This window comes from Peromyscus leucopus, chromosome 2, assembly GCF_004664715.2.
Source record: "Peromyscus leucopus breed LL Stock chromosome 2, UCI_PerLeu_2.1, whole genome shotgun sequence".
NCBI classification, from domain to species: Eukaryota; Metazoa; Chordata; class Mammalia; order Rodentia; family Cricetidae; genus Peromyscus; species Peromyscus leucopus.
The window spans coordinates 154,052,985-154,075,357 of record NC_051064.1 but is presented as its reverse complement, the minus strand read 5'-3'; the positions used below and the strand labels follow the sequence as shown (position 1 = coordinate 154,075,357).

General features: G+C 49.4%; 3 protein-coding genes across 13 annotated transcripts; 2 read left to right on the top strand and 1 right to left on the bottom strand.

Moving 5' to 3' along the window:
* The first annotated feature begins 121 nt into the window (after positions 1-121).
* Positions 122-3,326, top strand: Pusl1 (pseudouridine synthase like 1). Of its 7 annotated transcripts, none has more exons than XM_037203296.1 (8): positions 122-282; positions 512-569; positions 712-899; positions 1,081-1,230; positions 1,308-1,478; positions 2,439-2,493; positions 2,552-2,658; positions 2,981-3,326. In XM_037203296.1, the coding sequence occupies exons 1-8, from the start codon at positions 206-208 to the stop codon at positions 3,111-3,113; spliced, it is 939 nt and encodes a 312-aa protein (XP_037059191.1). In that variant the 5' UTR covers positions 122-205; the 3' UTR covers positions 3,114-3,326. The 7 variants fall into 7 exon arrangements, with proteins under 7 accessions (XP_037059191.1, XP_037059194.1, XP_037059192.1 ...); XM_037203299.1 differs by having other exon boundaries at positions 2,565-2,658; positions 2,981-3,093; XM_037203297.1 differs by having other exon boundaries at positions 2,565-2,727; positions 2,981-3,093.
* Positions 3,317-17,067, bottom strand: Ints11 (integrator complex subunit 11). Its single transcript, XM_028891494.2, has 17 exons — positions 16,908-17,067; positions 14,200-14,297; positions 13,698-13,771; positions 10,889-11,117; positions 6,992-7,090; positions 6,880-6,914; positions 6,423-6,561; positions 5,909-5,973; positions 5,254-5,443; positions 5,024-5,107; positions 4,663-4,752; positions 4,417-4,579; positions 4,223-4,330; positions 4,079-4,140; positions 3,862-4,004; positions 3,663-3,792; positions 3,317-3,564 (listed from the first exon to the last, which is right to left on the bottom strand). The coding sequence occupies exons 1-17, from the start codon at positions 16,933-16,935 to the stop codon at positions 3,499-3,501; spliced, it is 1,803 nt and encodes a 600-aa protein (XP_028747327.1). The 5' UTR covers positions 16,936-17,067; the 3' UTR covers positions 3,317-3,498.
* Positions 17,068-17,172: 105 nt separating this feature from the next.
* Positions 17,173-21,389, top strand: LOC114708294 (ceramide-1-phosphate transfer protein). Of its 5 annotated transcripts, XM_037203300.1 has the most exons (4): positions 17,173-17,444; positions 17,638-18,140; positions 19,415-19,549; positions 19,785-21,389. In XM_037203300.1, the coding sequence occupies exons 2-4, from the start codon at positions 18,079-18,081 to the stop codon at positions 20,311-20,313; spliced, it is 726 nt and encodes a 241-aa protein (XP_037059195.1). In that variant the 5' UTR covers positions 17,173-17,444; positions 17,638-18,078; the 3' UTR covers positions 20,314-21,389. The 5 variants fall into 5 exon arrangements, with proteins under 5 accessions (XP_037059195.1, XP_028747337.1, XP_028747338.1 ...); XM_028891504.2 differs by lacking the exon at positions 17,638-18,140; XM_028891505.2 differs by having other exon boundaries at positions 17,173-17,855.
* Positions 21,390-22,373: the final 984 nt, after the last annotated feature.

Sequence of the window (22,373 nt, the reverse complement as noted above, 5' to 3'; positions counted from 1 at the left end):
CGCGCCCTTGTGAGGCAGAGGACAGTGAGCCCAGTCGGGCCCAGAGGACAGCACTTCGCACCCGCTCCCTAAGCTTGGTCCCGCCTCCGTTTCTCGGTCCCTGCGCCCGGGCGGGGTGAGAGGAGTGAGTGCGCAGGCGCCGTTGCAGCTGGACAGGGCGGACCGCGGGCCACGTGCAACCACCCCGCCCTCCAGCTACTCCACCATGAGTTCCTGCGGGGCTGTGGGTTCTGTGCGTGCGCGATACCTTGTGTTCTTCCAGTACTTGGGCACTGACTTCAAGTACGTTTCCCCGCCATCACCTCCGGTTCCTCCACTCGGGCTCGCGGGAGGTCTGCAAGACGGCCAAGAGGGGCACGATCTGCAGCCTGGACCTCCGGTCTCGGGATGCACAATTTTAAGAGCCTAGCAACACTGGTCTGGGCGGTACGAACGTCTGTGGGTACCTAGACCCCAGGCGGGACAGCTCCCACAGACGCTGCCGATAACTCTCTCCCGTTTCTCTCCTCAGTGGGGTCGCGGCCGTGAGGGGTAACCATCGCGCTGTTGGGGTGCAGAACTTCCTGGAGGTGAGCTGTTACCTCATCTCTCAGAGCGATGACTGGTTGGCGGGGGAGAAGCAGCAGACAGCCTCAAACCCTGCCCGCACTCCTACTGTTCCATGGGCTCTGGCCTCCGCTGTGACTGCCTGCCTGCACCCTGCCCCTGCAGGAGGCCGCCAAGAGGCTGAACTCGGTCGAGCCCATCAGGTTTACTATCTCCAGCCGCACTGATGCCGGAGTGCACGCCCTGAGCAACGCGGCACACCTGGACATCCATCGCCGCTCAGGCCTGCCGCCTTACTCCCCAGAGGTCGTGGCCCAGGCCCTCAACACCCACCTGAGGCACCGGGCCATTCGGTGAGCCTGGGATTGAGTGTGGTTCTGTTTTTTGTTTATTAATATACCCCACACCCCACTATGAAGGAAGGCTGAGGTCCAGAAAGACATTTATTCTGGGCAACTTGGAGGTGAGTGGGAGATTTCCCGGGTGCTGTGTGGACAGGTGGGCAGACTCATTCCTGGGATCTGCTTGCCACAGCGTACTGAAGGCCTTCCGAGTGCCCAATGACTTCCATGCTCGCCATGCAGCCACCTCCAGAACCTACCTATACCGTCTGGCCACAGGCTGCCCCTGGCCTGATCAGCTGCCTGTGTTTGAACAAAATGTATGCTGGGCTCTTCAGACAACGTGAGTGAACTAATGGGAAGGAAAAGGCTCACCATCCATCTGGCTGGGTCCTCCTCAATGCTTATCTGGGTTTGCAGGTGCCTGGATGTGGCTGCCATGCAGGAGGCTGCCCAGCACCTCCTGGGGACACATGATTTCAGTGCTTTCCAGTCTGCTGGCAGCCCAGCCACAAATACTGTGCGCACTCTACGAAGAGTCTCTGTGTCTTCTGGTCCAGCCAGTCCATTTGTCCTCCCTCAGGAGAGCAGGTGAGAAGAGGGACTTTGAACTATGGCCTCGTGGTGGTCTCTAGACCACCAGGGTTAAATTAGCTGTCTTGAGGGGAAAAAAAGTGGGATGATGCTAAACTGTATACTGGTCATCCATAAGTCCTGGAGGATGGAAGGTTCTGGCCACTTAGAAGGGATGAGCCAGTAGTCTTCTTCCTGTCTGGCTGGGGATCCCTGACAGGCTGGGGAGCACAGGGTAGAAAATGTTGCCTTTCTGAGGGTATTGCCATGCCCATAGCTCTTTGTAGCAGATATCTCTACTACACTGTCACTGAAAAGGTTTCACTGGAGCTAGTAGTTCCGGTCCAGTTTGACAGACTGTTAAAGTTCTCTGTGTCAAGCACTGCCTAGTGGACTTCCCACTGGGGTGCCAGCTGCTGACCTTGAGAACATTGCAGCTGATACCAGCCTCCAGGAGAGGAGGGCTTCAATTTTTATTTTGTGTGCATTGGTGTTTTGTCTGCAGGTATGTCTGTGTAAGGGTGTTGGATCTTGGAGTTCCAGACAGTTGTGAGCTGCCATGTGGATGCTGGGAACTGAACCCTCCTCTGGATGAGCAGCCAGTGCTCTTAACCACTGAGTCATCTCTCTAGCCCCCAAGGTTCCATCTTGATAGGTGGGCTGGCTATGTCTGGCCTCAGCAACCTTACTGTGGCCCCTCCACATGAAGGAAGGCTCAAAGCAATTGCTATCTCCTGTGCACAGGCTGATGACTCTGTTGTATAGTTGTTTTCTTATATGGCGTATATAGACTCCAGGAAAAGTCATGCAATACTCATTTACCCTCTGGAACTGGTGGTCAACTAGGCAAGAACCCACCCTGGATGGATGAGCCTTTAAACCAGCACTTAAATCTTTGTCTTGTCTGAGGCCACATGGTGGGCCAGGGTGGCTGAGGCTGACTTGTAGCTTGGACATCAAAGCTGTCTATGTTCCTAGGAGGCTGCAGTTCTGGACGTTGGAGTTTGAAAGCCAGTCTTTCCTATATCGACAGGTAGGCTGTACTAGACCCTCCCAAGGTGCGCTCAGGTAGATACCTGTGACCATCTCAGCTCTCTGCTGCAGGTACGGAGGATGACAGCTGTGCTGGTAGCTGTGGGGCAAGGGACTCTGACACCCACACAGGTGAAAGCAATTCTGGAGAGTCAAGATCCTCTGGGCAAGTATCAGGCTCGAGTTGCCCCAGCCCGTGGCCTGTTCTTGAAGTCAGTGTTATATGATGACTTTGGTAAGAGGGGATGGGATAGGAAAGAGCTGGGTCCTCACTGAGGGGAGGGGGCTTTTGGAGACAGTCAAACCCCCCATTGTACTAGGTGAGAATCTAAGCACTGTCAGTGGGGAAAAGGACTTCAGTTAGGGATCAGTGATCAAAAAGCATGGTGGCATGGATTGAGTGGGTTCACAGGGTCAGATTTTAGGGGTAAGTGGGGTTTCTGGATACAACTGTAGGAGTTCTACTCTGACTTAGGGTCTATCCATAGGTCCTACATCCTGAGCCCTGTAAGGTCCAATGTGGAAACCCAGCTGACTGTACACTCTGGAAGTGAAGAACCATACAGCATACTAAGTCTGGCTGTCAGCCTTGTCCATTTTACTGCACGCAGCAGAGATTAATCCACAGCTATATGGGGGTCTGGTAGTCCTGCCTACCTTCCAGCAGCTCCCACATCCCCAATCTTTCCACTGTGGACATCCCTTTGTCACTAAAGGATAGGGTACCAGGCAAGAAACAGCTATAAGCACCCTAGTAGCCTCTGGTTCTGCTTTTCTGGAAGCCCCATCTTCTTGGGGCAAGGGAGTAGGAATAAAAGGCATAGTGAACAAAAAGGCTTGTTTATTACTTTAGCCAGCCTGTGTGACTCTGGTCTTGTCCCTACGACAGAGTCTGTGGCCCAATTATGGTTTCCATTTACTCAGGGCACCCACCTCCCAAAGCCAAATCCCTGGTCCTTCTGCTGGGCAAACAGCAAGAGACAGAGTGGTAGGTTGCTGGTACATGTCAGCTGGGTGCCTGGGGGAGGCCATTTTTGAGAAGTGCTGTGAGAAAGCTTCCCAGCTCTTCATCCTAGAAGAAAGGGAAGAGGGAAGCACAGTTACCCACAGACAACACAATACCAAGGAAGGGAGGTCTACAGGCATACCATTGATGCATATCCTCCTTACCTGGTAGGTCCAGGAGACCAGTAGTACCTTAGTACCAGGGTCCTCTGAGTGGGCAGCAGCCTGGATAAGAATGGACTCCACAGTCACAGAGCCATCAGGGAGGTGCTGTACACAGTGGTCTTTGAGGGTGCTGTGGAGAGGTATAGTAAGATCTCTGCCTCACCCTGCCTGTAGGGGTAGGGGCAAGGCTAGGACGCACCTCTTGAGGTGGCTGTACACACGAAGGGCTGTTTCTTGCTCCTTGCGTGTGTCCTGCAGGTGCACACGACAGGTGAAGCGCAGTTGGTGCTCAGCCAGGCCCAACTCCTTGAGGGCTTGCTCTGAGGATACCAGCCGGAAACTCTGTGGGGCAAGGGCAAGCAGGTCAGGGGAAGTAATGAATGCTATCCCTACTCCATCACTCTTTACACACTTACACTGTCTTTCATAATTAGTGTGCCATGCAAGAGCCGAGACTTTTTAGCCTCAGGGAGCAGTCCTGTGAGGAAAGGAAATTGCAGTCAACACAAGCCATCAATTACCTGCCTCCCTTGGCCCATGTCCCAGTCTGCCCTTCATACCCTGCACCATCTCCCGCTTCAGCAGCCCCAGGGAGATGCCCACAGGGATGCTGGGGCTTGTGGGCAGCGTCACTGTCTCACCATTGGCCGGCATGTAGCAGCTGACCCCTGAGGAAAGTGATACAGAGCCTCAGTCTAGGCTGCCAGCCTGCTGGTACCATCCCACAGGCCAACCCTGCCCACCAGCTGCCTACGGAATTCCTGCTCAATCTTCTGCCTCAAGAACTCCATCTTCTTGGCCTCGCCATGCACCAGCAGCACACTCTCCGGCTCTGCTTGTCCCACCAGTTGCATGATGCCCTTGGCATCAGCATGGGCACTGAATGACATGTATTCCACTTGCATCTTTACCTCCAGCTGTGGCATCACAAGATGCAGGCAGAGTTAGCAGCAGCAAAAGCCTGGAAGCCCTGTTGAGCCCAGAACAGGGAGGTACTCACCACCTGACGCCCCTCCATCTCCAGCTTTCGTTGCCCACTAAGGATCTTGTGGCCCACAGTGCCCTGAACACAGTAACCAGGCATGATGACCTGAAAGCAGAGGTGAGATTCAGCTGCATGGCTTCCCAACATAGATACTTCTTCTTGGGACAACCCCTGGCCTGGAGCCAACCATGCTCAGGAGGCTAAGGACCTGTCTGTTAGCAGGCCAGTTGCTCAGTCTGGGCTGCTGGTACCAGAACACAGCAGTAGAGTCATCATGGGTCAAGACACAAAGTTCAAGGGCTAGTCCTGTACTCCAGTTCCCTAAGTCCATAACGAGCCCCTGTAGCCAGCTTGGGAATTGGCCCCAAACCCTCACCATGTTCTTCTCGTTTCCTGCCCACTTTCGAAAGATCTGCAGAGATTGGCCAGCATGCAGCATCCCAGGTGTGGCAAATACAACCTGCAGAGTTGACAAGGGTCAAGAGAGTAGACCTTACCCAGGGCTGCAATAAGCACTAGACCTTTGGCCAGTAGTCCTTCCTGGAACCCCACGGGCAGAGATCCTTTAAGGCCAGATGTGGAGAAGCTGCATTGCCAGGGCCTTACCATGGGACCTGGGTTGTCAGCAAATGTCCGGTCAAAGGCTTTGATGTGCTTGAACTCAAACATGTTCCTCTGGACAAATGTCTTACGTATTTTCTGGTTGGTCCAGGTGATGAAGAGCTTGTAGTAGTGGTTGGCCTTCTCTGTCAGGCCCGTAGAGAAGTAGATGGGCACCTTCAGGTTCATGCGTTCCCTGCGTGTCCACCAGCCCAGTCAGTACAAGGAGGCCAGAGTTAGCCTGCAACATGTGTTCCTGTGCCCTCTACTGCACTGCTTAGTAGCTATGGCCAGGGCTGAGTTCAATGTCCTTGAACTAAACCCCATGCTGTCTCTACTCTGATGACCCCCAGGCCAGACCTCTCAGCTTGTGTTCTATAAAACAAACATGGGAGTGGTAGGGGTCCCCAGAGCTCATGTGAGGAGACTCAGTATTCATGCAGTGACCAATACAGCCTGCAGATAATGGTTTAAATGTGATGACCCAACACATGCACAGCTCCATCCAAAACAGCAGGGCATCCAGTACCCAGTGGTAGTCACTGCTGCCTTGACTTCTCGACAGTTCCCCTGCGCCTGGCAGTACAAGGAACTTACTCTCTATGCAGAGGCTGTTCCATCTTTTCTTGCCCACCTGTGGAATATTTCTGTTTGTACTTACCAGAAGGTCTCCAGCAGGATGCAGAGCTCTTGTGCCCGGCCCAGTGCAAACACAGGGATCAACACCTAAGGGTGGTGAGGCTGATTCAGGTGGGAGCCATTGGTCATACTACCCTTCCCTGAACACAGCAGGTACCATATGCTCACTATACCCTTGCTGGCAGGTTGAATGATAAGCATTCAAAGATAGCATTACTGCAAAGGAATAGCCAGACATCTAAGAACCACAGGTTTCATACACACACACACACACACACACACACACACACACACACACACACCACACCATCCACATGTAGAGACAGTAGGAATTGTGGGAGGCTCTTGAACAGCTCTTCATGAGATGCAAGCACCAGGGAATGGAAGACTCTCTAGAATCTGTCATCTCAATGCCAAATAAACAGTAACCCCCAAACCCAGAGACCCTGACCACATGTAGGACAGTGAAGCCTGCTGGGAAACCTATACTGTGTGGCCAGAGTAGGCACACACCAGAGCCTGCCTATAGTCAATACCTTCCCACCACGCTCCACAGTCTCATGAACTTTCTTAAGGAAATCTCGCTCTCTGCAGCGTTTGGAGTCTCGAATGGTTGTTGCATACGTGGATTCTGTGATGAGCAAGTTGGGGCGACATTTGTCAATCCATGCAGCCCTAAAACAGGAATGGTCATGGTGGATTGCTCATGGCTACAGAATTGGGAGCAAAGTGGCAAAGTGGACTATAGCTCCATCACAGCACATTTTTAGGTCATCACGACATGAGCTCCTCTATATGGCCTATCAAATATGGCAGCATACTCTGGAGGAAACAACAGGGGAGAAAAATCCTCTAGCCCAGACTTCCAAAGGTACTTCCACACTGCATGGGAGGACCATGGTGGGTGCTGAGCATTTAGATACCCACCATGATGTCTCTTAGATCTACTAACTCCCAGGAAGTTCCCACAGGGTGAAACACAGGCCTACTCACCCCAAATGCCGGTCTGGGGTCATGTTATAATCACCCTGGCAAAGAAAATGGCAATAAGTAAGATGTCTTTCTACTCCCAGCAATTTCACTCAAGCCAAGTACTTCTACTGACCGTGTAGACCACAGACTCTGATCCCACTTTAATCTGGAACATGGCTGCCCCCAGCACATGGCCTGCATAGTATGCCTTGATTTCCAGTTCATCATCCACCTGCAGAAGAAAGAATGTTCTCAGGCCTGCAAGGCAGGAAGGAAGCAGGAAGTAAATGATTACCTTAAGCCTATCCAGTCCATTCCTGTTCACAAGAAGTCTGGGGCGTAACCAAAAGCAACTATACCTAGGGGTTGTAGCACAGTAAAAACAAAAATAGTTAAGAATCTAGAAGCCACTTCTAGACTAGACTAAGAGTAAACCCCAAACATAAAAAATAATAAAAAAAAATTCTAAAACTAGCCATGACAGTAACCCAAATTAAGAATTCAATAGATATGCTAGGCATGGTAGTGCACGCCTTTAATCCCAGCACTTGGGTGGCAGAGACAGGTAGATCTCTGTGAGTTCAAGGCCAGCCTGGTCTACAAAGTGAGTTCCAGGACAGCCAGTGCTACACAGAGAAACCCTGTCTTGAAAAACTAGATAAATAAATAAATAAATATTAAATAGGTAGAGTTGGGTATTGTGGTACAAGCCTATAATCCCAGCACTGAAAAATAGGCAGGGGGATCATTATGAGTTCAAGGCCAGTCTGAGCTACATAGTAAAGTCTTACCTCAAAAATAAAAGAACTTGAGTAGGATTTAGAACAGTGAATAAAGTCAAGAGAATGAATGACTAAAATGTTGAGGAACTGCACATGGTAACATACAACTGTTATCTCAGTTCTTGAGTTCTTAGAAGGCTAAAGCAGGAAAATGGAGAGTTTGAGGCCAGCCTGGACTCTGCAGTGAGACTGCTTCAAGAAAACTTTTTTTTAAAAAAATCTAGTATGAAGAATAACACAAAAGGGGAAATGGAAGGCCTACAGTGGAAAGCTCTAATGTTAAGCTACTCAGAACCACAGGAACATAGGCAGCAAGAATTAAAGGCATCAAGCTCCAGTACCAGGAGACTGATTAAGGTCCACCACAGCACAGCCTACCAAGGCCAAAAGGAAAGCAGCCTAAACAAAAGAAGCATGTATTCCACATGATATGGGTAAGATAACTATCATCCTGGAACTCTGCATCTCATGAAAAATGATCATAGAAGAGCTTCAAGAAAGACAAGACCACAGGACACAGAGGAAAGGGGCTATGTTGTATGGCATGTTCTTTGGAATTGGAACACTCCCCCCAAATTGAAACATTTGCCCCAGCAAAAATGGGGAGCTCAGAGCCATGGGTGGTAAACAGTAGGTAAATAAAAGGTCACATTCCGGAAGAACACAAGCTTGGAAGATTCTTCAAAGTCCCCACCAACAATATAAAAGGGAGTAAATAGTTGCTGGGATTAGAGATTGACCAGCCAAACTGTGGAAAGAAAACAGATGAGAAAGGATCTGACTGTGGAGTGTAGAGAGCCAGACAGATCCAAGGCTTAAAAGGAACTAGTTCTGTGTCCTTAACTAGGGACAGACTCAGTAAGGCCTGAGGCAGGGACCTGGGCCTCAAGTTAAGGTTTCAATTCCTGGGAACTTAGCTTTTCCCCCTGAAGAGATATAGCTCCAAGGATGCTGGGTACTCAGTCTATAATGCTCTTGAGATACCCTGTGTTCCCTTAGTGCAACACTGCTTGACTGGCTTCCTGCTAACTTCCTCCAATTGTGTGACAGTTTCTGCTGACCCCATCCCATTTCTCTCCTGGAAATAGTATATATGATTCTGTACTTCTGAATAAGCTTGCTTGGGATAAGACAGCTTCTGGAAGACCTCCTGATGCCAAACTTTCCTATCTCCTTATCTTCTGATTTCCTGATTCTCTTGGGACCTTGGTTTGCTGGTCCAGGTCAGTGGAGCTACCTCTAAGCTTTATAGAAACCTCCAAGGAGTTGTCACACATGTTCTTGTGATGTAACTGTTTTTTAGTTATCCCCGCTCCTTTCAAGTAACCCCTCACCATACTCCTGTTAGTAACCCCAATAAAAAAACCTCACTGGATCAATAAATTGGACATTGGTGCAATTGTTTTGTTGTGGCTCCCATTCTAGGGTGAGTAGATGTGTGTATTGTATTTCCCCAGGAAAGTGCCACACCAGGCTAGTAAGAGGAATGTCTCCTAGAGCATGTAAGATTCCTGTACTCTGTAATATGTAGTCTTCCATAGGCTAGAGTACACGGATGTTCCCAACAGCTGAGTGGAACTCATTTTTCTTTCTTTCTTTCTTTCTTTTTTTTTTTTTTTTTTTTTTTTTTTTTTGGTTTTTCGACACAGGATTTCTCTGTGTAGCTTTGGAGCCTGTCCTGGAACTCACTCTGCTGTAGACCAGGCTGGCCTTGAACTCACAGAAATCCTCTGCCTCTGGAGTTCTGGGCAAGACCTCACTGACTTTTCTTATTTAAAATGGGCCCTTCAACATATAGGCCTTTCCCACCAAGACTCAACAAAAGAAATTCCAGCACTCGGGAGGCAGAGGGAACAAATCTCTGTGTTCCAGGCCAGCCTGGTCTACAAAGAGAGTTCCAGAACAGACAGGACTACACAGAGAAACCCTGTCTTGAACAGAAAGAAAAGGAAGGAAGGAAGGAAGGAAGGAAGGAAGGAAGGAAGGAAGGAAGGAAGGAAGAAAGGAAGGAAGGAAGGAAGGAAGGCAATCATAGATTGGTGAAAGAACAGAATCCAGTTTCTAAAATTCCAACTGGCCAGCTCTTTCAAAGGTGAAACTCCCTAATCCTCAGCAGCATGCAGCTAGCTTAACCCCAGGCTGGCTTGGCTCCCATAAGGTTAGCAGTAGGGACAACTGGACATCATCAGGAGGCCAAGACTTGGGGCAGTAGTTAGAATATAAACTCCTGGAAGGAGAAACTCAAAGGATGGTAGGATTGGGACCAGTTCCTGGTCTGTGGGCCCCAGTAAAAGCTCTGTCCTTACCAGACACCCAGGCAGACATGGCATTAGACAGAAAAATCAATGTATCTCCAGTTACCTTCTGTAGGACTGTCAAAGGAGTCCTTACAGCAAGGTTACCAGAGAAGGCAGTATTTCAGTAGGCAGATTAGAATAAGGAGGTCACCCTGGTATGACAGAAACATATAGTCCTAATACCCAAGAGACTAATGTAGGAAGGAGTATCACAAGTTTGAAATAAACCCTTTTCTTCTCACGTAGCTTTTGGTCATGGTGTTTTATCACATACATACACATAGAAACATGCCTTTAATTCCAGCACTTGGCGGGAGGCAGAAGCAGGCAGACTCTGTGAGTTCGAGGCCAGCCTGGTCTACTGAGTGAGTTCTAGGACAGCCAGGGCAGTTACACAGAGAAACTCCCCGTCTCAAAAAAGAAAAAATTAAAAAACTAAAAGGATGGGTAGCAGCAACATCTAAAGCAAAATAAAAATTCTAATAAGAAGCAGACAAATCCACAATTTCTGGAGAATTTTGCTAAATTTAACCAGTCACTTGGCTATTTAATATCTTTTATTCCTTCCTTCCTTGACCTATATATTATCACAGCCTGGTATCGGGTACTTGACCAGACTGGTTCATCTTGCTGTCCTGGCTCTGCCTCCTTACCAAATGACAGACCAAGATATCCAACAAGTTGCATATACCTCAGATCTCTCCTTAGGAGGGGAAAAGGCAGGCTGGCTTATGGAATGTAGCTTGGGCAGAGCCAGGTAGGAAAAAGCCTTGATTATATAAATATATGTACAAACATACAGACATACCACACATATATTCTCCCAACCTAAATGCCAAATGTGGCTGGACACTCGCCCACAGAGCTAAAGAAAAGAGTGAGATGGGGCGGCCTGGGACCAAAACCCTAAGGCCTTTCAGACTATGTGCAGAATGGGCCAGGGATCCTGACCTGAACCGTCTGGTGCAGGTGAACGGCCACCACCTTCTTCATACAGTCTTTGATCATCTGAGAAGTGAAGAAATTTGCCTCGCCCTTCTTGTCCACTGCGATCTTGCGGTAGTCTTCCAACAGGATGGGGCAGATGGCCTGAGTGGGGTGGGTCATATAGATAGGCCCATCGTAGCCCACCATTTCACTGAAGTAAGGGAGTGCCCCACAGTGGTCCAGGTGGAAATGGCTGGGGGAATGTGACACTAGTCAGCCTGGGACCATTCTCTCCCAGCCATCCCACTTCTCAGACCTATGCTCGTGGTCCACTCATTTACTGAGACCTAATGTATATCACTATCATAGGTAAGAAAGAGTCAAAAATGAACAAAACACAAAATTCACAGTTGTCCCAAATGAGCAGTCTAGATACCCAGAAAAACAATATGAAAATTAGTAATTAAACCTGAATCAGACTAGGGCATGGTGGCACATACATGTAATCTGAGCACTTGGGAAGTATAGGCAGATTAGGATTAGGAGTTCAATCCAGCCTGTGCTACACAAGACTGTCTTAAAACAATAAAAGCAGCCGGGCGGTGGTGGCGCACGCCTTTAATCCCAGCACTCGGGAGGCAGAGCCAGGCGGATCTCTGTGAGTCGAGCCAGCCTGGCTACCAAGTGAGTTCAGAAAGGCGCAAAGCTACACAGAGAAACCCTGTCTCGAAAAACCAAAAAAAAAAAAAAAAAAAAAAAAAAAACAATAAAAGCAGCCAGGTGGTGGTGGCACACAACTTTAATCCCAGCATTCAAGAGGCAGAGGCAGGAGAACCTCAGTGAGTTTGAGGCTAGCCTGGTCTACAGAGGGAGTTCTAGGACAGCCAACGCTATACATAGAAACCATCTCAAAAATAAAAACAAAAAGCAGCAGGACAGTAGTGGTGGTGGTGGTGGTGGTGGTGGTGGTGGTGGTGGTGGTGGTGGTGGTGTTGCACGCCTTTAATCCCAGCACTTGGAAGATCTCTGAGTTTGAGGTCAACCTGGTCTATATAGTGAGTTCTGGGACAGCCAGAGCTAGCGAGCCCCCCATCTTGAAAACAAACAAATCAGGTGTTGGCAATTAAAACAAACAATAACCAAGGGTGGGGAGATAGCTCAGTTGGTAAAGTGCCTGCCTCATAAACACAAGGATCTGAGTTTGATTCCTAGCACCCACATAAAAAGCTGGGCATAATGGTACAAGTGTGCTTATACTCCCAGTGCTGGGAGGTAAAGACAGGTAGATGGGGCTTGCTTGCCAGCAAACCTAGCCTAATTCGTGAACTCAGGTCTAGTGAGAGCTCTTGTCTCAAAAAACACAAGGGCAGCCGGGTGGTGGTGGTGGTGGTGGTGGTGGTGGTGGTGGTGGTGGTGGTGGTGGTGGTGGTGGCACATGCCTTTTATCCCAGAAATCAGGAGGCAAAGCCAGGCGGATATCTGTGAGTTTAAATCCAGCCTTGTCTACAGAGCAAGATCCAGGACAGGCCCCAAAACTACACAGAGAAACCTTGTCTCAAAAAAACAAAAACAAAAAAACAAAACAAACAAACAAACAAAAACGAAGCAAAAAAACCCACAAGGGAATAACACCTGAGGTTGTCTCTGGCCTCCTACAAATACATATACACATACCCCATCTGAATCAGACGGTGAAAAGTTGGTGAGGAAGTAAAAGGCAGGCCAGCAAATACCATACTAGGAAAAGTGCCACTATCTGTCAGGAAGTCTTCCTGATGGAGGCAAGAGAGAATTGAGACAGCTCAGGGCAAGGCCTGGGAATACTCTTCCCGGAAAGAGTGGGGCTAGTCAACCCAAAGCAGGCAGGTAGTGAGGACACAGCTTACCAAGATGGGCTGCTTTAGGCCTAAAGGACCACTCTGGCTAATGGTGACGGTGTGGGTGTTGAGAAGGAAGTGCTAGAGTTAGACTGTGGCCAACTAGACTGGGCGTGACAACAGGGGCTGTGAAAGGATATGGGCCCGGGCACAGCTGGCAGCCTATCTGGACAGGACATGAAGATGGGAGCCAAGGAGGAAAGAAAGATGTCTCCCCTTGCTCAGCTCTACCTCGCTGAGGTGGTGGCAACTGGAGGCTAGACCATGAACTGTCTAGGACATCAGTAACAGCCAGTGAGCAAGAGGGCTTAGCGCTCTTGAGACAACAAAGGAACAAGAGAAAACAAGGCTTGGAGAACCAGAGTTAAAGCTGGAAGAGGAAGCACAAGCAGAATACACCAGATGTACTTAGCTGGTAAAATGGGGAGAGGGTGCAATCACTGTGGCCAGGTGCTGGTGGGTAAAGGTCTCACGGGGTAATCTAGTTTGGAGAGGCCCCACACTTGGCAGGTGAAGGACACATCTTGGCGCTAGCTACCTTGGTTAGGTCTCTATTTCCTGGGTCACCTTCTAGACTTTAATTCATGACACTCAAGGGCACAGCCAACAGGCACAATCATCTTCCTGGCTCTGAGGGATTTAATGGCCACTCTGAAGAATAAGCCACAATGTAACTGGTTAGCACAGCCTCTAAAATAGGGTAATAAGAAAGGACATCAAGGGCTGGAGAGATGGCTCAGAGGTTAAAAGCACTGACTGTTCTTCCAGAGGTCCTGAGTTCAATTCCCAGCAACCACATGGTGGCTCACAACTATCTGTAATGAGATCTGGTGCCCTCTTCTGGCCTGCAGTCATACATGCTGTATACCTAATAAATAAATAAATCTTAAAAAAAAAAAAAAAAAAAAAAAAAAAACGAAAAAAAAGGAAGGACATCAAAACCCTGACAAACCTACCTGATGATCACACAGTCCAGAAAGTCAGTCAGCCGGCCACTCTGGGTGATGTAGGAAAAGTCTGGAAAGCGCCTCTGATGAGACAAGAGAAAAGTTGGAACACAGCAAGCTACCCAGAGTCTCCAAGAAACAAGAGTGATGCACCCCAGGGAGTGACCCCAGCAAACCCTTACATAAGTGAGTTTGCTACTGGCTATTCATAAGCTACTAGCTAATCTCATGAACAAGTAGCAAGCTGCTAAGCCCAAAGGGTCCAATCATGACCAGCCTCAAGGATCCTCAAGAGGCTCATCTCAGCTGGGCCCTACTTTTTAAGCACCATGTGACAGGGCCACCTGTCCCCACCCATCATGGGTATAACTGTCTAGGAATGCCCCTGCTGCCCACTTGCCCCATTTGTCCCCTCTCTAAAGTCCCAGGATTCATATGGCTAGATAGAACATAATTAGAAGGTAGATTGTGTCCCTTGCTGCCCTCTGGACCACCCACCAAAAGTACTCACGTCATCATTGTAGCCCATGTGCATCCCACAGTCCAACATGACGTTCTTGCCCGAAATGGAGACCAAAATACAGCTGCGGCCCACATCCTGGCCAGCCCCTACTCAAGAAGGGCAGGTTAGAGACAAGGCTATGGCTCCTCTCTATTCCAAGTTTCCTTCCCTCACTATTGGAAGGGCTGACCTCCACTGAACTACTTATTACCTTTGGCTCTGCAGGTCATAAGACTGTTGGGTGGACAGACACATGGGCTAGGAAACAGGTATCATCAAGTGCAGGTTAAGGGGAATGCACAATGGGAAGACAAAGCACTATGCTAGGGTCACATGCCCTTCCTTCACCATGCTTTCCTGCACATCTCAAAGCTGCAACGAACTGCTAGCAGAGCATTAAGCACTGGCTGTGGTCCCCAACACTGAACAGATACAGGGCACTACTCTGTGGAATATTACTGCTGTTTCCCCAGACCTTAGTCCAATTACTCCTGACCTTCAATGGGGCTGCAAATCAATAAGGCTTTCTTCCCTTGGATTTCTTCCTGAAGAGGCTGAGGCCTGGACCCGGAGTTTTAGTGTTGAGTGATGCCATATCATGTGGCCTCTGCCCAGCCATAAAGAATCATGACTCTGACCAATAACTGGCTGTAGCATAGATGGCCCACTTTAGTCAGTGGGCAACACAGGCCCCATATCACCAAACCCTACCTCAGCCTCAATGAGAGTTCCTCCCCTGGTCTTGATGACTAAGTAACCCTTCCAGCTGTTCAGCCCATAATACTGGCCACACCTATCTCCTCCATTTAGCTGTTCTCTCCCTGGAATCTGAGTTCATAAGGAGAGAGATATGGTCCAAGCCTCAACAGAGATCTGAGAACAACAAACAGCCTTGTTCCCATCTTGGATCCTGTAGTCTCCAACTGCCAACTTCAGGCAACAAGCACTATCAGTGTCAGTACCCAACATCATCCATGGCCCAGTCTGCTTTCCTTATGTAGCCAGCCACAATGAGGTTGGGGAGGAGTTGGTCTCAGGTTCTCCTGCAGGCCTATTCCTACCTCCCCAAGATGGGTGCTCCCTGAGGGAAAGGTCTCAGCATCACTCCACATAGTACCTCTAGCCCTGAAGTTGTGCTAGGCCCTGAGGTCCTTGAAACATTTATAGAAGGGAAATGGCTGCACCTTTACAGGGGAGGACCTGACATCACAGGCATCCACAATCACACACTATCAAGAATGGTGCTAAGAGACTTACAATTCCAGGAAAGAATAGAAGCCTACAGTGCAGAGACATTAGACATGGGAGGAGACAAAACTGAGAAGAGCCGGGCGGTGGTGGTGGTGGTGGTGGTGGTGGTGGTGGTGGTGGTGCACGCCTTTAATCCCAGCACTCGGGAGGCAGAGCCAGGCGGATCTCTGTGAGTTCGAGGCCAGCCTGGTATACAAAGTGAGTTCCAGGAAAGGTGCAAAGCTACACAGAGAAACCCTGTCTCAAAAAACAAACAAACAAACAAACAAAAAAACTGAGAAGAAAGCATGGGATACTACCTTATGCATACATCTCTGCACAGTGCAGATTTACACCCTAGGGGAATGAGGCAAGTACATCAGGTGGACATTAAACAACTGTGCAAAAAAAAAATTTCAGAACTGTGGCAGAAAACAAAACAAAATTTCCCCAGTGGGAGTAGGAGTCAGGGAGCTGGGTCTAAGAATATGCTTGATGTTGTTTGATCCTGTAGTCTAATTAATACTTAGATGGGATCGGTATGGAGGTTGGTTCTGCGAAGGTCCTGTGATGAAGTGAGTTGAGAAGACTCAGTTCTAAGATGACCTCGGCATCTGAATCATATGAATGAGAAGGAGCTTCCAGCACCTTAGTAACACGTGCATGAAGAAAAACCAGGGACATTCAGGGAGGTTCTGGAACCCCAGATTTCTCTTTTTGATGTTTTTCGACACAGGGTTTCTCTGTGCAGTTTTGGTGCCTTTCCTGGATCTCGCTCTGTAGACCAGGCTGGCCTTGACCTCACAGAGATCCACCTGGCTCTGCCTCCAGAGTGCAGAGATTAAAGGCGTGTGCCACCACTACCTGGTGAACCCCAGATTTCAAATGGTTGTTTCCTCCTACTGTTAGAACTTTTAGAACTCTAGATTCTACGATGAACAGATATACTTTTTAAAATTCGGGGCAGACCAGACACAAAAACTGAACTGAGGGGTGATAACAAGCAACCTGGGCAAGATAAAGAGGTAGAAGAGGTAGAAAGAAAACCAAAAGTGAGGAAGAAGCCCAAGTAGAAGGGTCTTGAAGTAACAATCCACGTGCAGGACAGAGAAGTCGCCAGGATGAGTTCTGTGGCTGAATTCAACACCACTGAGAGGCTATAAACAGTGGTAACGCCGGCCCAAGACCCATTTAGCCTCACAGCCACTTAGAGCTTCGGGGTCTCATTCTCATCTCGCTGTTAGGCAGCCTAGGTACAGAAGCTGGGCCTCCATAACTCATATCGAGCCCTAGGACCAGGAATCAACCCCAATCTCTTCGACCCCCATGCCAAGCAGAGATAAGGAAGCACCAGCTCCGAAACCATGGCTTCTCCTTGGGGCGCACAGCTGATGGAGGGCTGATCGCTGGCTGTATTGCTAGACTGCTATGAAGGGACCGGCCCGATTAGCCGGACGCCGCAGAAGATGCTTCAGACTCGGACTCACCCAAGGGAGTAACTCTTATTTCAGGCATCTTCTGGGGGCCAGTCTCGAACTGCGTTTCCACAGCCTGCGTGCACCGCCCGCAGGATGGGCTCAGACCTCGCGAGCGCAGTTTAGGCCCTACGCCCAGCGAGTGACTCCCACACACTGCGCAGGCGCAACGGCCAAGAGCCCTGCTTCCTGTACTCGCACCGGAAACGCGGACCGATACATCAAGTTCTAATTGGATAATCAGCAACCAATTGGAATGGCGTGGCTGCGAAGGGCGTGGCAGGGGTTGCCCCTTGGGCTGCAATTTAAGACTTCTGCCCAACCGCAAGCTGGAGCAGTCTCTGAACAGGCCCCTGGCCTGAGAGCAGCATGGGGGTGCCTACCTGTCGTGATCCAGGCCGCGAAGATGCGTAGACAGCCGGAACGAACAGGCAAAGATTCGGCTCCCACAGCAACCTAATTGTAGCTTTGGTCCCTGGCCTCCGCCGCACCCTTTGCCCTCCCCGGAGTGGAAACCAGCCAGTCACCTGCCACAGGAATCCGTCCCAGGTGAGATTCGCGGACCTCCCTGAACTCAAGCCCTGGCTCCTTGCTACGCCTAGGTGTATATGCTGTGGGCTAGTTTGTGGGCCTTCAGCCGGCTGTCCACCCTGTCTAGCTTGATCTTCTGTAGGAGACTTAAATGTGCCCTGCATCACCTTCCGGGAGCTGATGAGTCGCCCTCCCTTCCTGTTCTTTCCAGTTTACCATGGACAGCTCTAAGAGGCTACTTGGCTTCTGGCTGAGGCTCTGAGCAGGAAGGCCTGGCTACAGGATTGTTAGGTGGCCAAAAAAAGGAACTGTAGGGGGCCTCAGAGGCTATCTGCTCAGTGAACAGTACACAGGCCCTAAGAGAGGGTGTGTGTCAAGATTCTGGCCGTCGCCATCTTTCTGAGGTTGTCCCTGATGCGTGAACACAAGGTGAGCCCATCTCCAGGGTCAGAGTCTGGAACTTGTGACGGGCACCCAGTCCAACCCATGGGGCCATATCACCACTCTTGACAGCCTCAGTCAAGGGCGGGAGGAGACATGCAGACCACATTCCCAGAGCTGAAGGACTGAGTCATAGGACCGTGTGAAGGCAAAAAAAGAACTTGCACACAGATCCAGGTGCCCTGGATGAGGATGGGTTTTTTGGGCCCTGATGGTACATCGGTTAGGGCAAAGATCCAGCACTAAGGGACACAGGAACCTCCAGAACTGGTGGTGAGTGTTCATGCTGGACATAGGTGAAATGCAGCCACATCCCACAGGGTTGGCCCTGGACACCAAGGCACTTAGGGTACCAGGGAAGGTGGGAGCTGGAAGCTTGGTGTGAGCACAAAAGGAGCATGGGGCACAAGCTTGTAGTTCTAGCTACTCAGGAAGCCAGAAGATTGAAAGTTAAAGGCCTAGTCGGGTGTGGTGACACACGCCTTTAGACCCAGCACTCGGTAGGCAGAGGCAGGCAGAGGCAGGCAGATCTCTGTGAGTTCAAGGCCAGCCTGGGCTACAGAGCGTGAGTTCCAGAACAGGCTCCAAAGCTACACAGAGAAACCCTGTCTCCAAAAAAAAAAAAAAAAAAAAAAAAAAAAAAAAAAAAACCATACAATTTAAAAAAAGAAACTTAAAGGCCTGCCTAGGCTATTCCCTGCCCAGCATACAAGAGGCTGTTGAGCTCAGTCCCCACGACTGAAGATAAATAAATAAATATGGGAACTAGAATGTCTGTGGAGTGGCTGTAAAAAGGCCTACAGAATCCAGAGCCCCACCTTACCTTAAGACCTCTATCCTAGATCACTTCCAGAATGTTCTCTGGAGCCAGTGAGAGGACTTAGCAATTCTTCATGTGTGGTAAGACCTTTGGCCCAGCTACCCTGTTGTTTGGGAATGCATACCATTTCAACAACAGGAGTGTCCATCTGTCTGTCTAGCAGATGCCAGCCCACAGCCTCTGCTTTAATTTGCCCTGATCAAGGAAGGGAAAGCCTAGACATAGCCACCCTTTCCACTCCCCTGTGTAAGAATCACTTGCTTTTTTAGAGTCCTGATTTTTGTTTTGGCACAACTTCCCATCAGAATGCTGCCCTGATACAGTGGGGTCCAGGTGTGGTCAGGGTCCAGGACTATGCCTGCCTTTTAGAAACTGTGCCTTCCGCTAATGTGTGGAACAGATGCTCTAGGAAGAAAAGAGACCGAGAAGCAGTAGCAGCTGCAAACAGTGCAGGAACTCACCAGATTACTAGCCTGAAGGGCAAGGAGCAGCCATGTCAAGATCTGTGGGTACAGGATCCATCAAGGGCACAGCAAGGTCAAATTGGCTTGTGGGAGAGCTTGCAGCTCCTGAGGAAGGCACTCAGATAAAGGGATGATTCTCGGCAGGCAGTTTCAGCACCCCACTCTTTCTTTCAAATCTTCTTCCCAACCCCTTCTTGAGAAAATGAACCACAGGTAAGCTAATCCAGCATGATGACTACAAGTTCTGTGTAAAACTATTTCAGCCCATGTTGGAAGATGGATGGCCCAGAGACAGATTTCAACCTTAAAGTCGTCTTGGTCAGCTTCAAGCAGTGTCTCACTGAGGAGGGAGAGGTGCTGCTGGACCACTATATCGCCAGCTGGAAGGGACTAGTCAGGTGCGTTTATTGGGGCTGCTGAAGATAGTGGTTTTGCCAGTAAGAGTCCACATGGGACACTGGCATCCCACATGGCACAGGGGGCATGGGAGCAGCTAGCAGACAGTTTCCACTCAGCCTTCCTGCCCTTGCCTCCAGACAAACAAGTGCTCTAGCAGATTGAAGGTAATGTCTCCTGCACTACAGGATGGCTGCCAGTCTAGGTAGGGCCTCAAATTTATACTTCCTTGCACAGGTTTCTGAACAGCCTGGGTGCCGTCTTCTCATTCATTTCCAAGGATGTGGTCTCAAAGCTGCAGATAATGGAACATCTGAGGAAGAGCCCACAGTATGAACACTACACTAGCTTGCAGTCCATGGTAGCCTATGAGGTGGGCAACAAGCTGGTGGACATAGATAGAAGCTCCCGTTCCCGATACCCTAACTCAGGCTGCCGGACTGTGCTGCGCCTACATCGTGCTCTGCACTGGCTACGACTGTTCCTGGAAGGCCTACGCACCAGCCCTGAGGATGCTCGTACCTCCACACTCTGCAGTGATGCCTATAATGCCACATTGGCTGCCTATCACTCCTGGATCATACGTCAAGCTGTCACTGTGGCTTTCTGTGCCCTGCCCACACGCAAGGTCTTCCTCGAGGCCATGAATGTGGGGTCCTCTGAGCAAGCAGTGGAGATGCTGGGAGAGGCCCTACCCTTCATTGAGCACGTGTATGACATCTCCCAGAAGCTCTATGCTGAGCACTCCCTGCTAGACCTGCCTTAGTGGTGGTGCCCATACTGTGTGGGCTTCTCCTGCTCAGAACTGGGCTTGGGCAACCTGGGACTACTCCCACAGCAGTGCCCTCTGGATGCTACTATCATCCCTGAAAGCTGAACTTGCTGAGAACCACAGGCTGTGAACCAAGTGAGGTGGATGCTAGTCATGCTCTTGGTCCAGAATGAGACACTTGAACTCCAATTTTGCCCTCTACTTTAGTTATGTGTGTGTTCAGTCAGGCCTTATTGAAATCCAGGTGGCAAACAGAGAAGATGGGGAGGAGGGTTATGTTCTACCTCCCATGTGTGTAATCTGAAATGGTATAAGGGCACAGGACCCTGGAGCTGAGGTTCTATCTCCCTCACAGTCAACATGCCCAGCCAATGTGTATCCTTCCTGTGTCCATCTTGAGCCTGAGACATGGCACCAGTGCCAGGCAAATAGCCCTGGGTCCCATATTCCAAAAGCTGTCCTTGGGTAAGATGGAGTTCCTTTGGTAGTGACATGAGCACTGAAAACTTCCCCTGCCCTTCACCTGCCTCCTTGTTAGCCTCTCTGCATATCAAACAGGCCTTTGTCTCCTTGGAAATGGAAACCATCTGAAACTGCTAGCTGAGACTTCCTTAGGAAAACCTGCTCTGGTCAGTGCAGCCTGCCTCATAGCTTCTGCAATGTAGTAGCATCAGCCTTCAGAAGGTGACCTCCTGCAGTGGCGCTCTTGCAGTACATGCATCCCCAAGATTCTAAGATGTCAATACTAATTGGCCAAACCATTATTTGGCCTCTCTCTAGCCAGCCTTGCTGCTCCTGTCACCATGGTACTCAGGTGACATAGATAGAACAGGACTTGTGGAAGAGGGCTGGGCCCCCTTGTCTAGCTGACAGGTGACCATACCCAGCATGGTTGACACCCATTGCATAAGACCCTAACCTCTCCCACTGGGTTTTAATGTTAAACCCCGGACAGTGTCCCCAGTGCAGGTGATGTGTATAAATGCAAACTTTGGGACATATCTCTTTCCTCAAGAACTATGATATATGTTGTGTTTCCAACATAAATAAATTACACCTACATGATTGGGTATGGCAGTCTAGGAGATGGGTCACAGGTGTGTCGGGTGCCTGATGATGTGGAAGAAAAACATAAAAGTACCAACCCATATGGGTGGTGAGGAAGTTAATCCTAGGGACAAGACTGAAGCATATGTTCCCAGTCCTGAGGGCTCAAAGGGTAATATGAACCATGAAAGCATGAAACATGTCTAGCCAGCAGCCAGAACTGAAGGAGTTGCCATGCATTTGTCCCTAATGTATCTTAACTTGATCACACACATATACTGAGATCTGCATTATCTCCATTTTACAGGTAAGAAAAGAAACACTTGGGCCACCTACCTTGAGAGGCTAGGTTGGAAAAAGGTCTGAAGATACTCAGACACTGTGTGACAAAACTGGGGGGAAACTAGAGCTACTTTCTACATGACATCAACCTAGACAGAGGGTACACAATGAGTAGTGTCTTCCTGGTACTCCACCATACCCAACTGATCTGCTTAGGCTGTATTTATCCAGCCATGTCTATATCCAGCTAAGACCCAAGGCCACATAGTGCTAGCCAAGGCTGATGACTTCAAGAGACTGGCCAGAAAATAAGGATGTAATAGCAGATATATGTGCCACATACAGATTCATGGTGTACACGTGTCAATAAGCATGTGCACGGGCTTTGTAGACATCCTCACAGGGCAGCAGGGAAATGCAAAGATCATTTCCATAACATCTGCTGGGTGTCATATGACATTGAGATTACCCAGGCTCCTATTCCAACAAGAGTTAACAGCTTCCCTCATGTTTGGGTGCCAGAAACCTGCTGTGTTAGCAATAGCTCCCTCACACCCAGACTAAGTGGAAATGTCTTAGCTAGGGTTACTATTGCTGTGATGAGACACTATGACCAAAGCAACTTGGGAAGGAAAGGGTTTGTTTGGCTTACACTTCTATATCACTGTTCATCATTAAAGGAAGTCAGGACAGAAACTCAAACAAGGTAGGAACCTGGAGGCAGG

What these genes read in the sequence shown, in the direction of transcription:
- Pusl1 (XM_028891502.2), top strand. Translation starts at nt 206, where the DNA reads ATGAGTTCCTGCGGGGCTGTGGGTTCTGTGCGTGCGCGATACCTTGTG. An exon ending in TGCTGGGCTCTTCAGACAAC is followed by an intron (nt 1,231 to 1,307) that starts GTGAGTGAACTA and finishes CTGGGTTTGCAG; the next exon opens with GTGCCTGGATGTGGCTGCCA. An exon ending in GTCCTCCCTCAGGAGAGCAG is followed by an intron (nt 1,479 to 2,438) that starts GTGAGAAGAGGG and finishes CTATGTTCCTAG; the next exon opens with GAGGCTGCAGTTCTGGACGT.
- Ints11 (XM_028891494.2), bottom strand. Translation starts at nt 16,935, where the DNA reads ATGCCTGAAATAAGAGTTACTCCCTTGG. An exon ending in AGATGGAGGGGCGTCAGGTG is followed by an intron (nt 4,580 to 4,662) that starts GTGAGTACCTCC and finishes GTGATGCCACAG; the next exon opens with CTGGAGGTAAAGATGCAAGT. An exon ending in GAAGATTGAGCAGGAATTCC is followed by an intron (nt 4,331 to 4,416) that starts GTAGGCAGCTGG and finishes CACTTTCCTCAG; the next exon opens with GGGTCAGCTGCTACATGCCG.
- LOC114708294 (XM_037203300.1), top strand. Translation starts at nt 18,079, where the DNA reads ATGGTACATCGGTTAGGGCAAAGATCCAGCACTAAGGGACACAGGAAC. An exon ending in AGGAACCTCCAGAACTGGTG is followed by an intron (nt 18,141 to 19,414) that starts GTGAGTGTTCAT and finishes AAACTATTTCAG; the next exon opens with CCCATGTTGGAAGATGGATG. An exon ending in AGCTGGAAGGGACTAGTCAG is followed by an intron (nt 19,550 to 19,784) that starts GTGCGTTTATTG and finishes TTCCTTGCACAG; the next exon opens with GTTTCTGAACAGCCTGGGTG.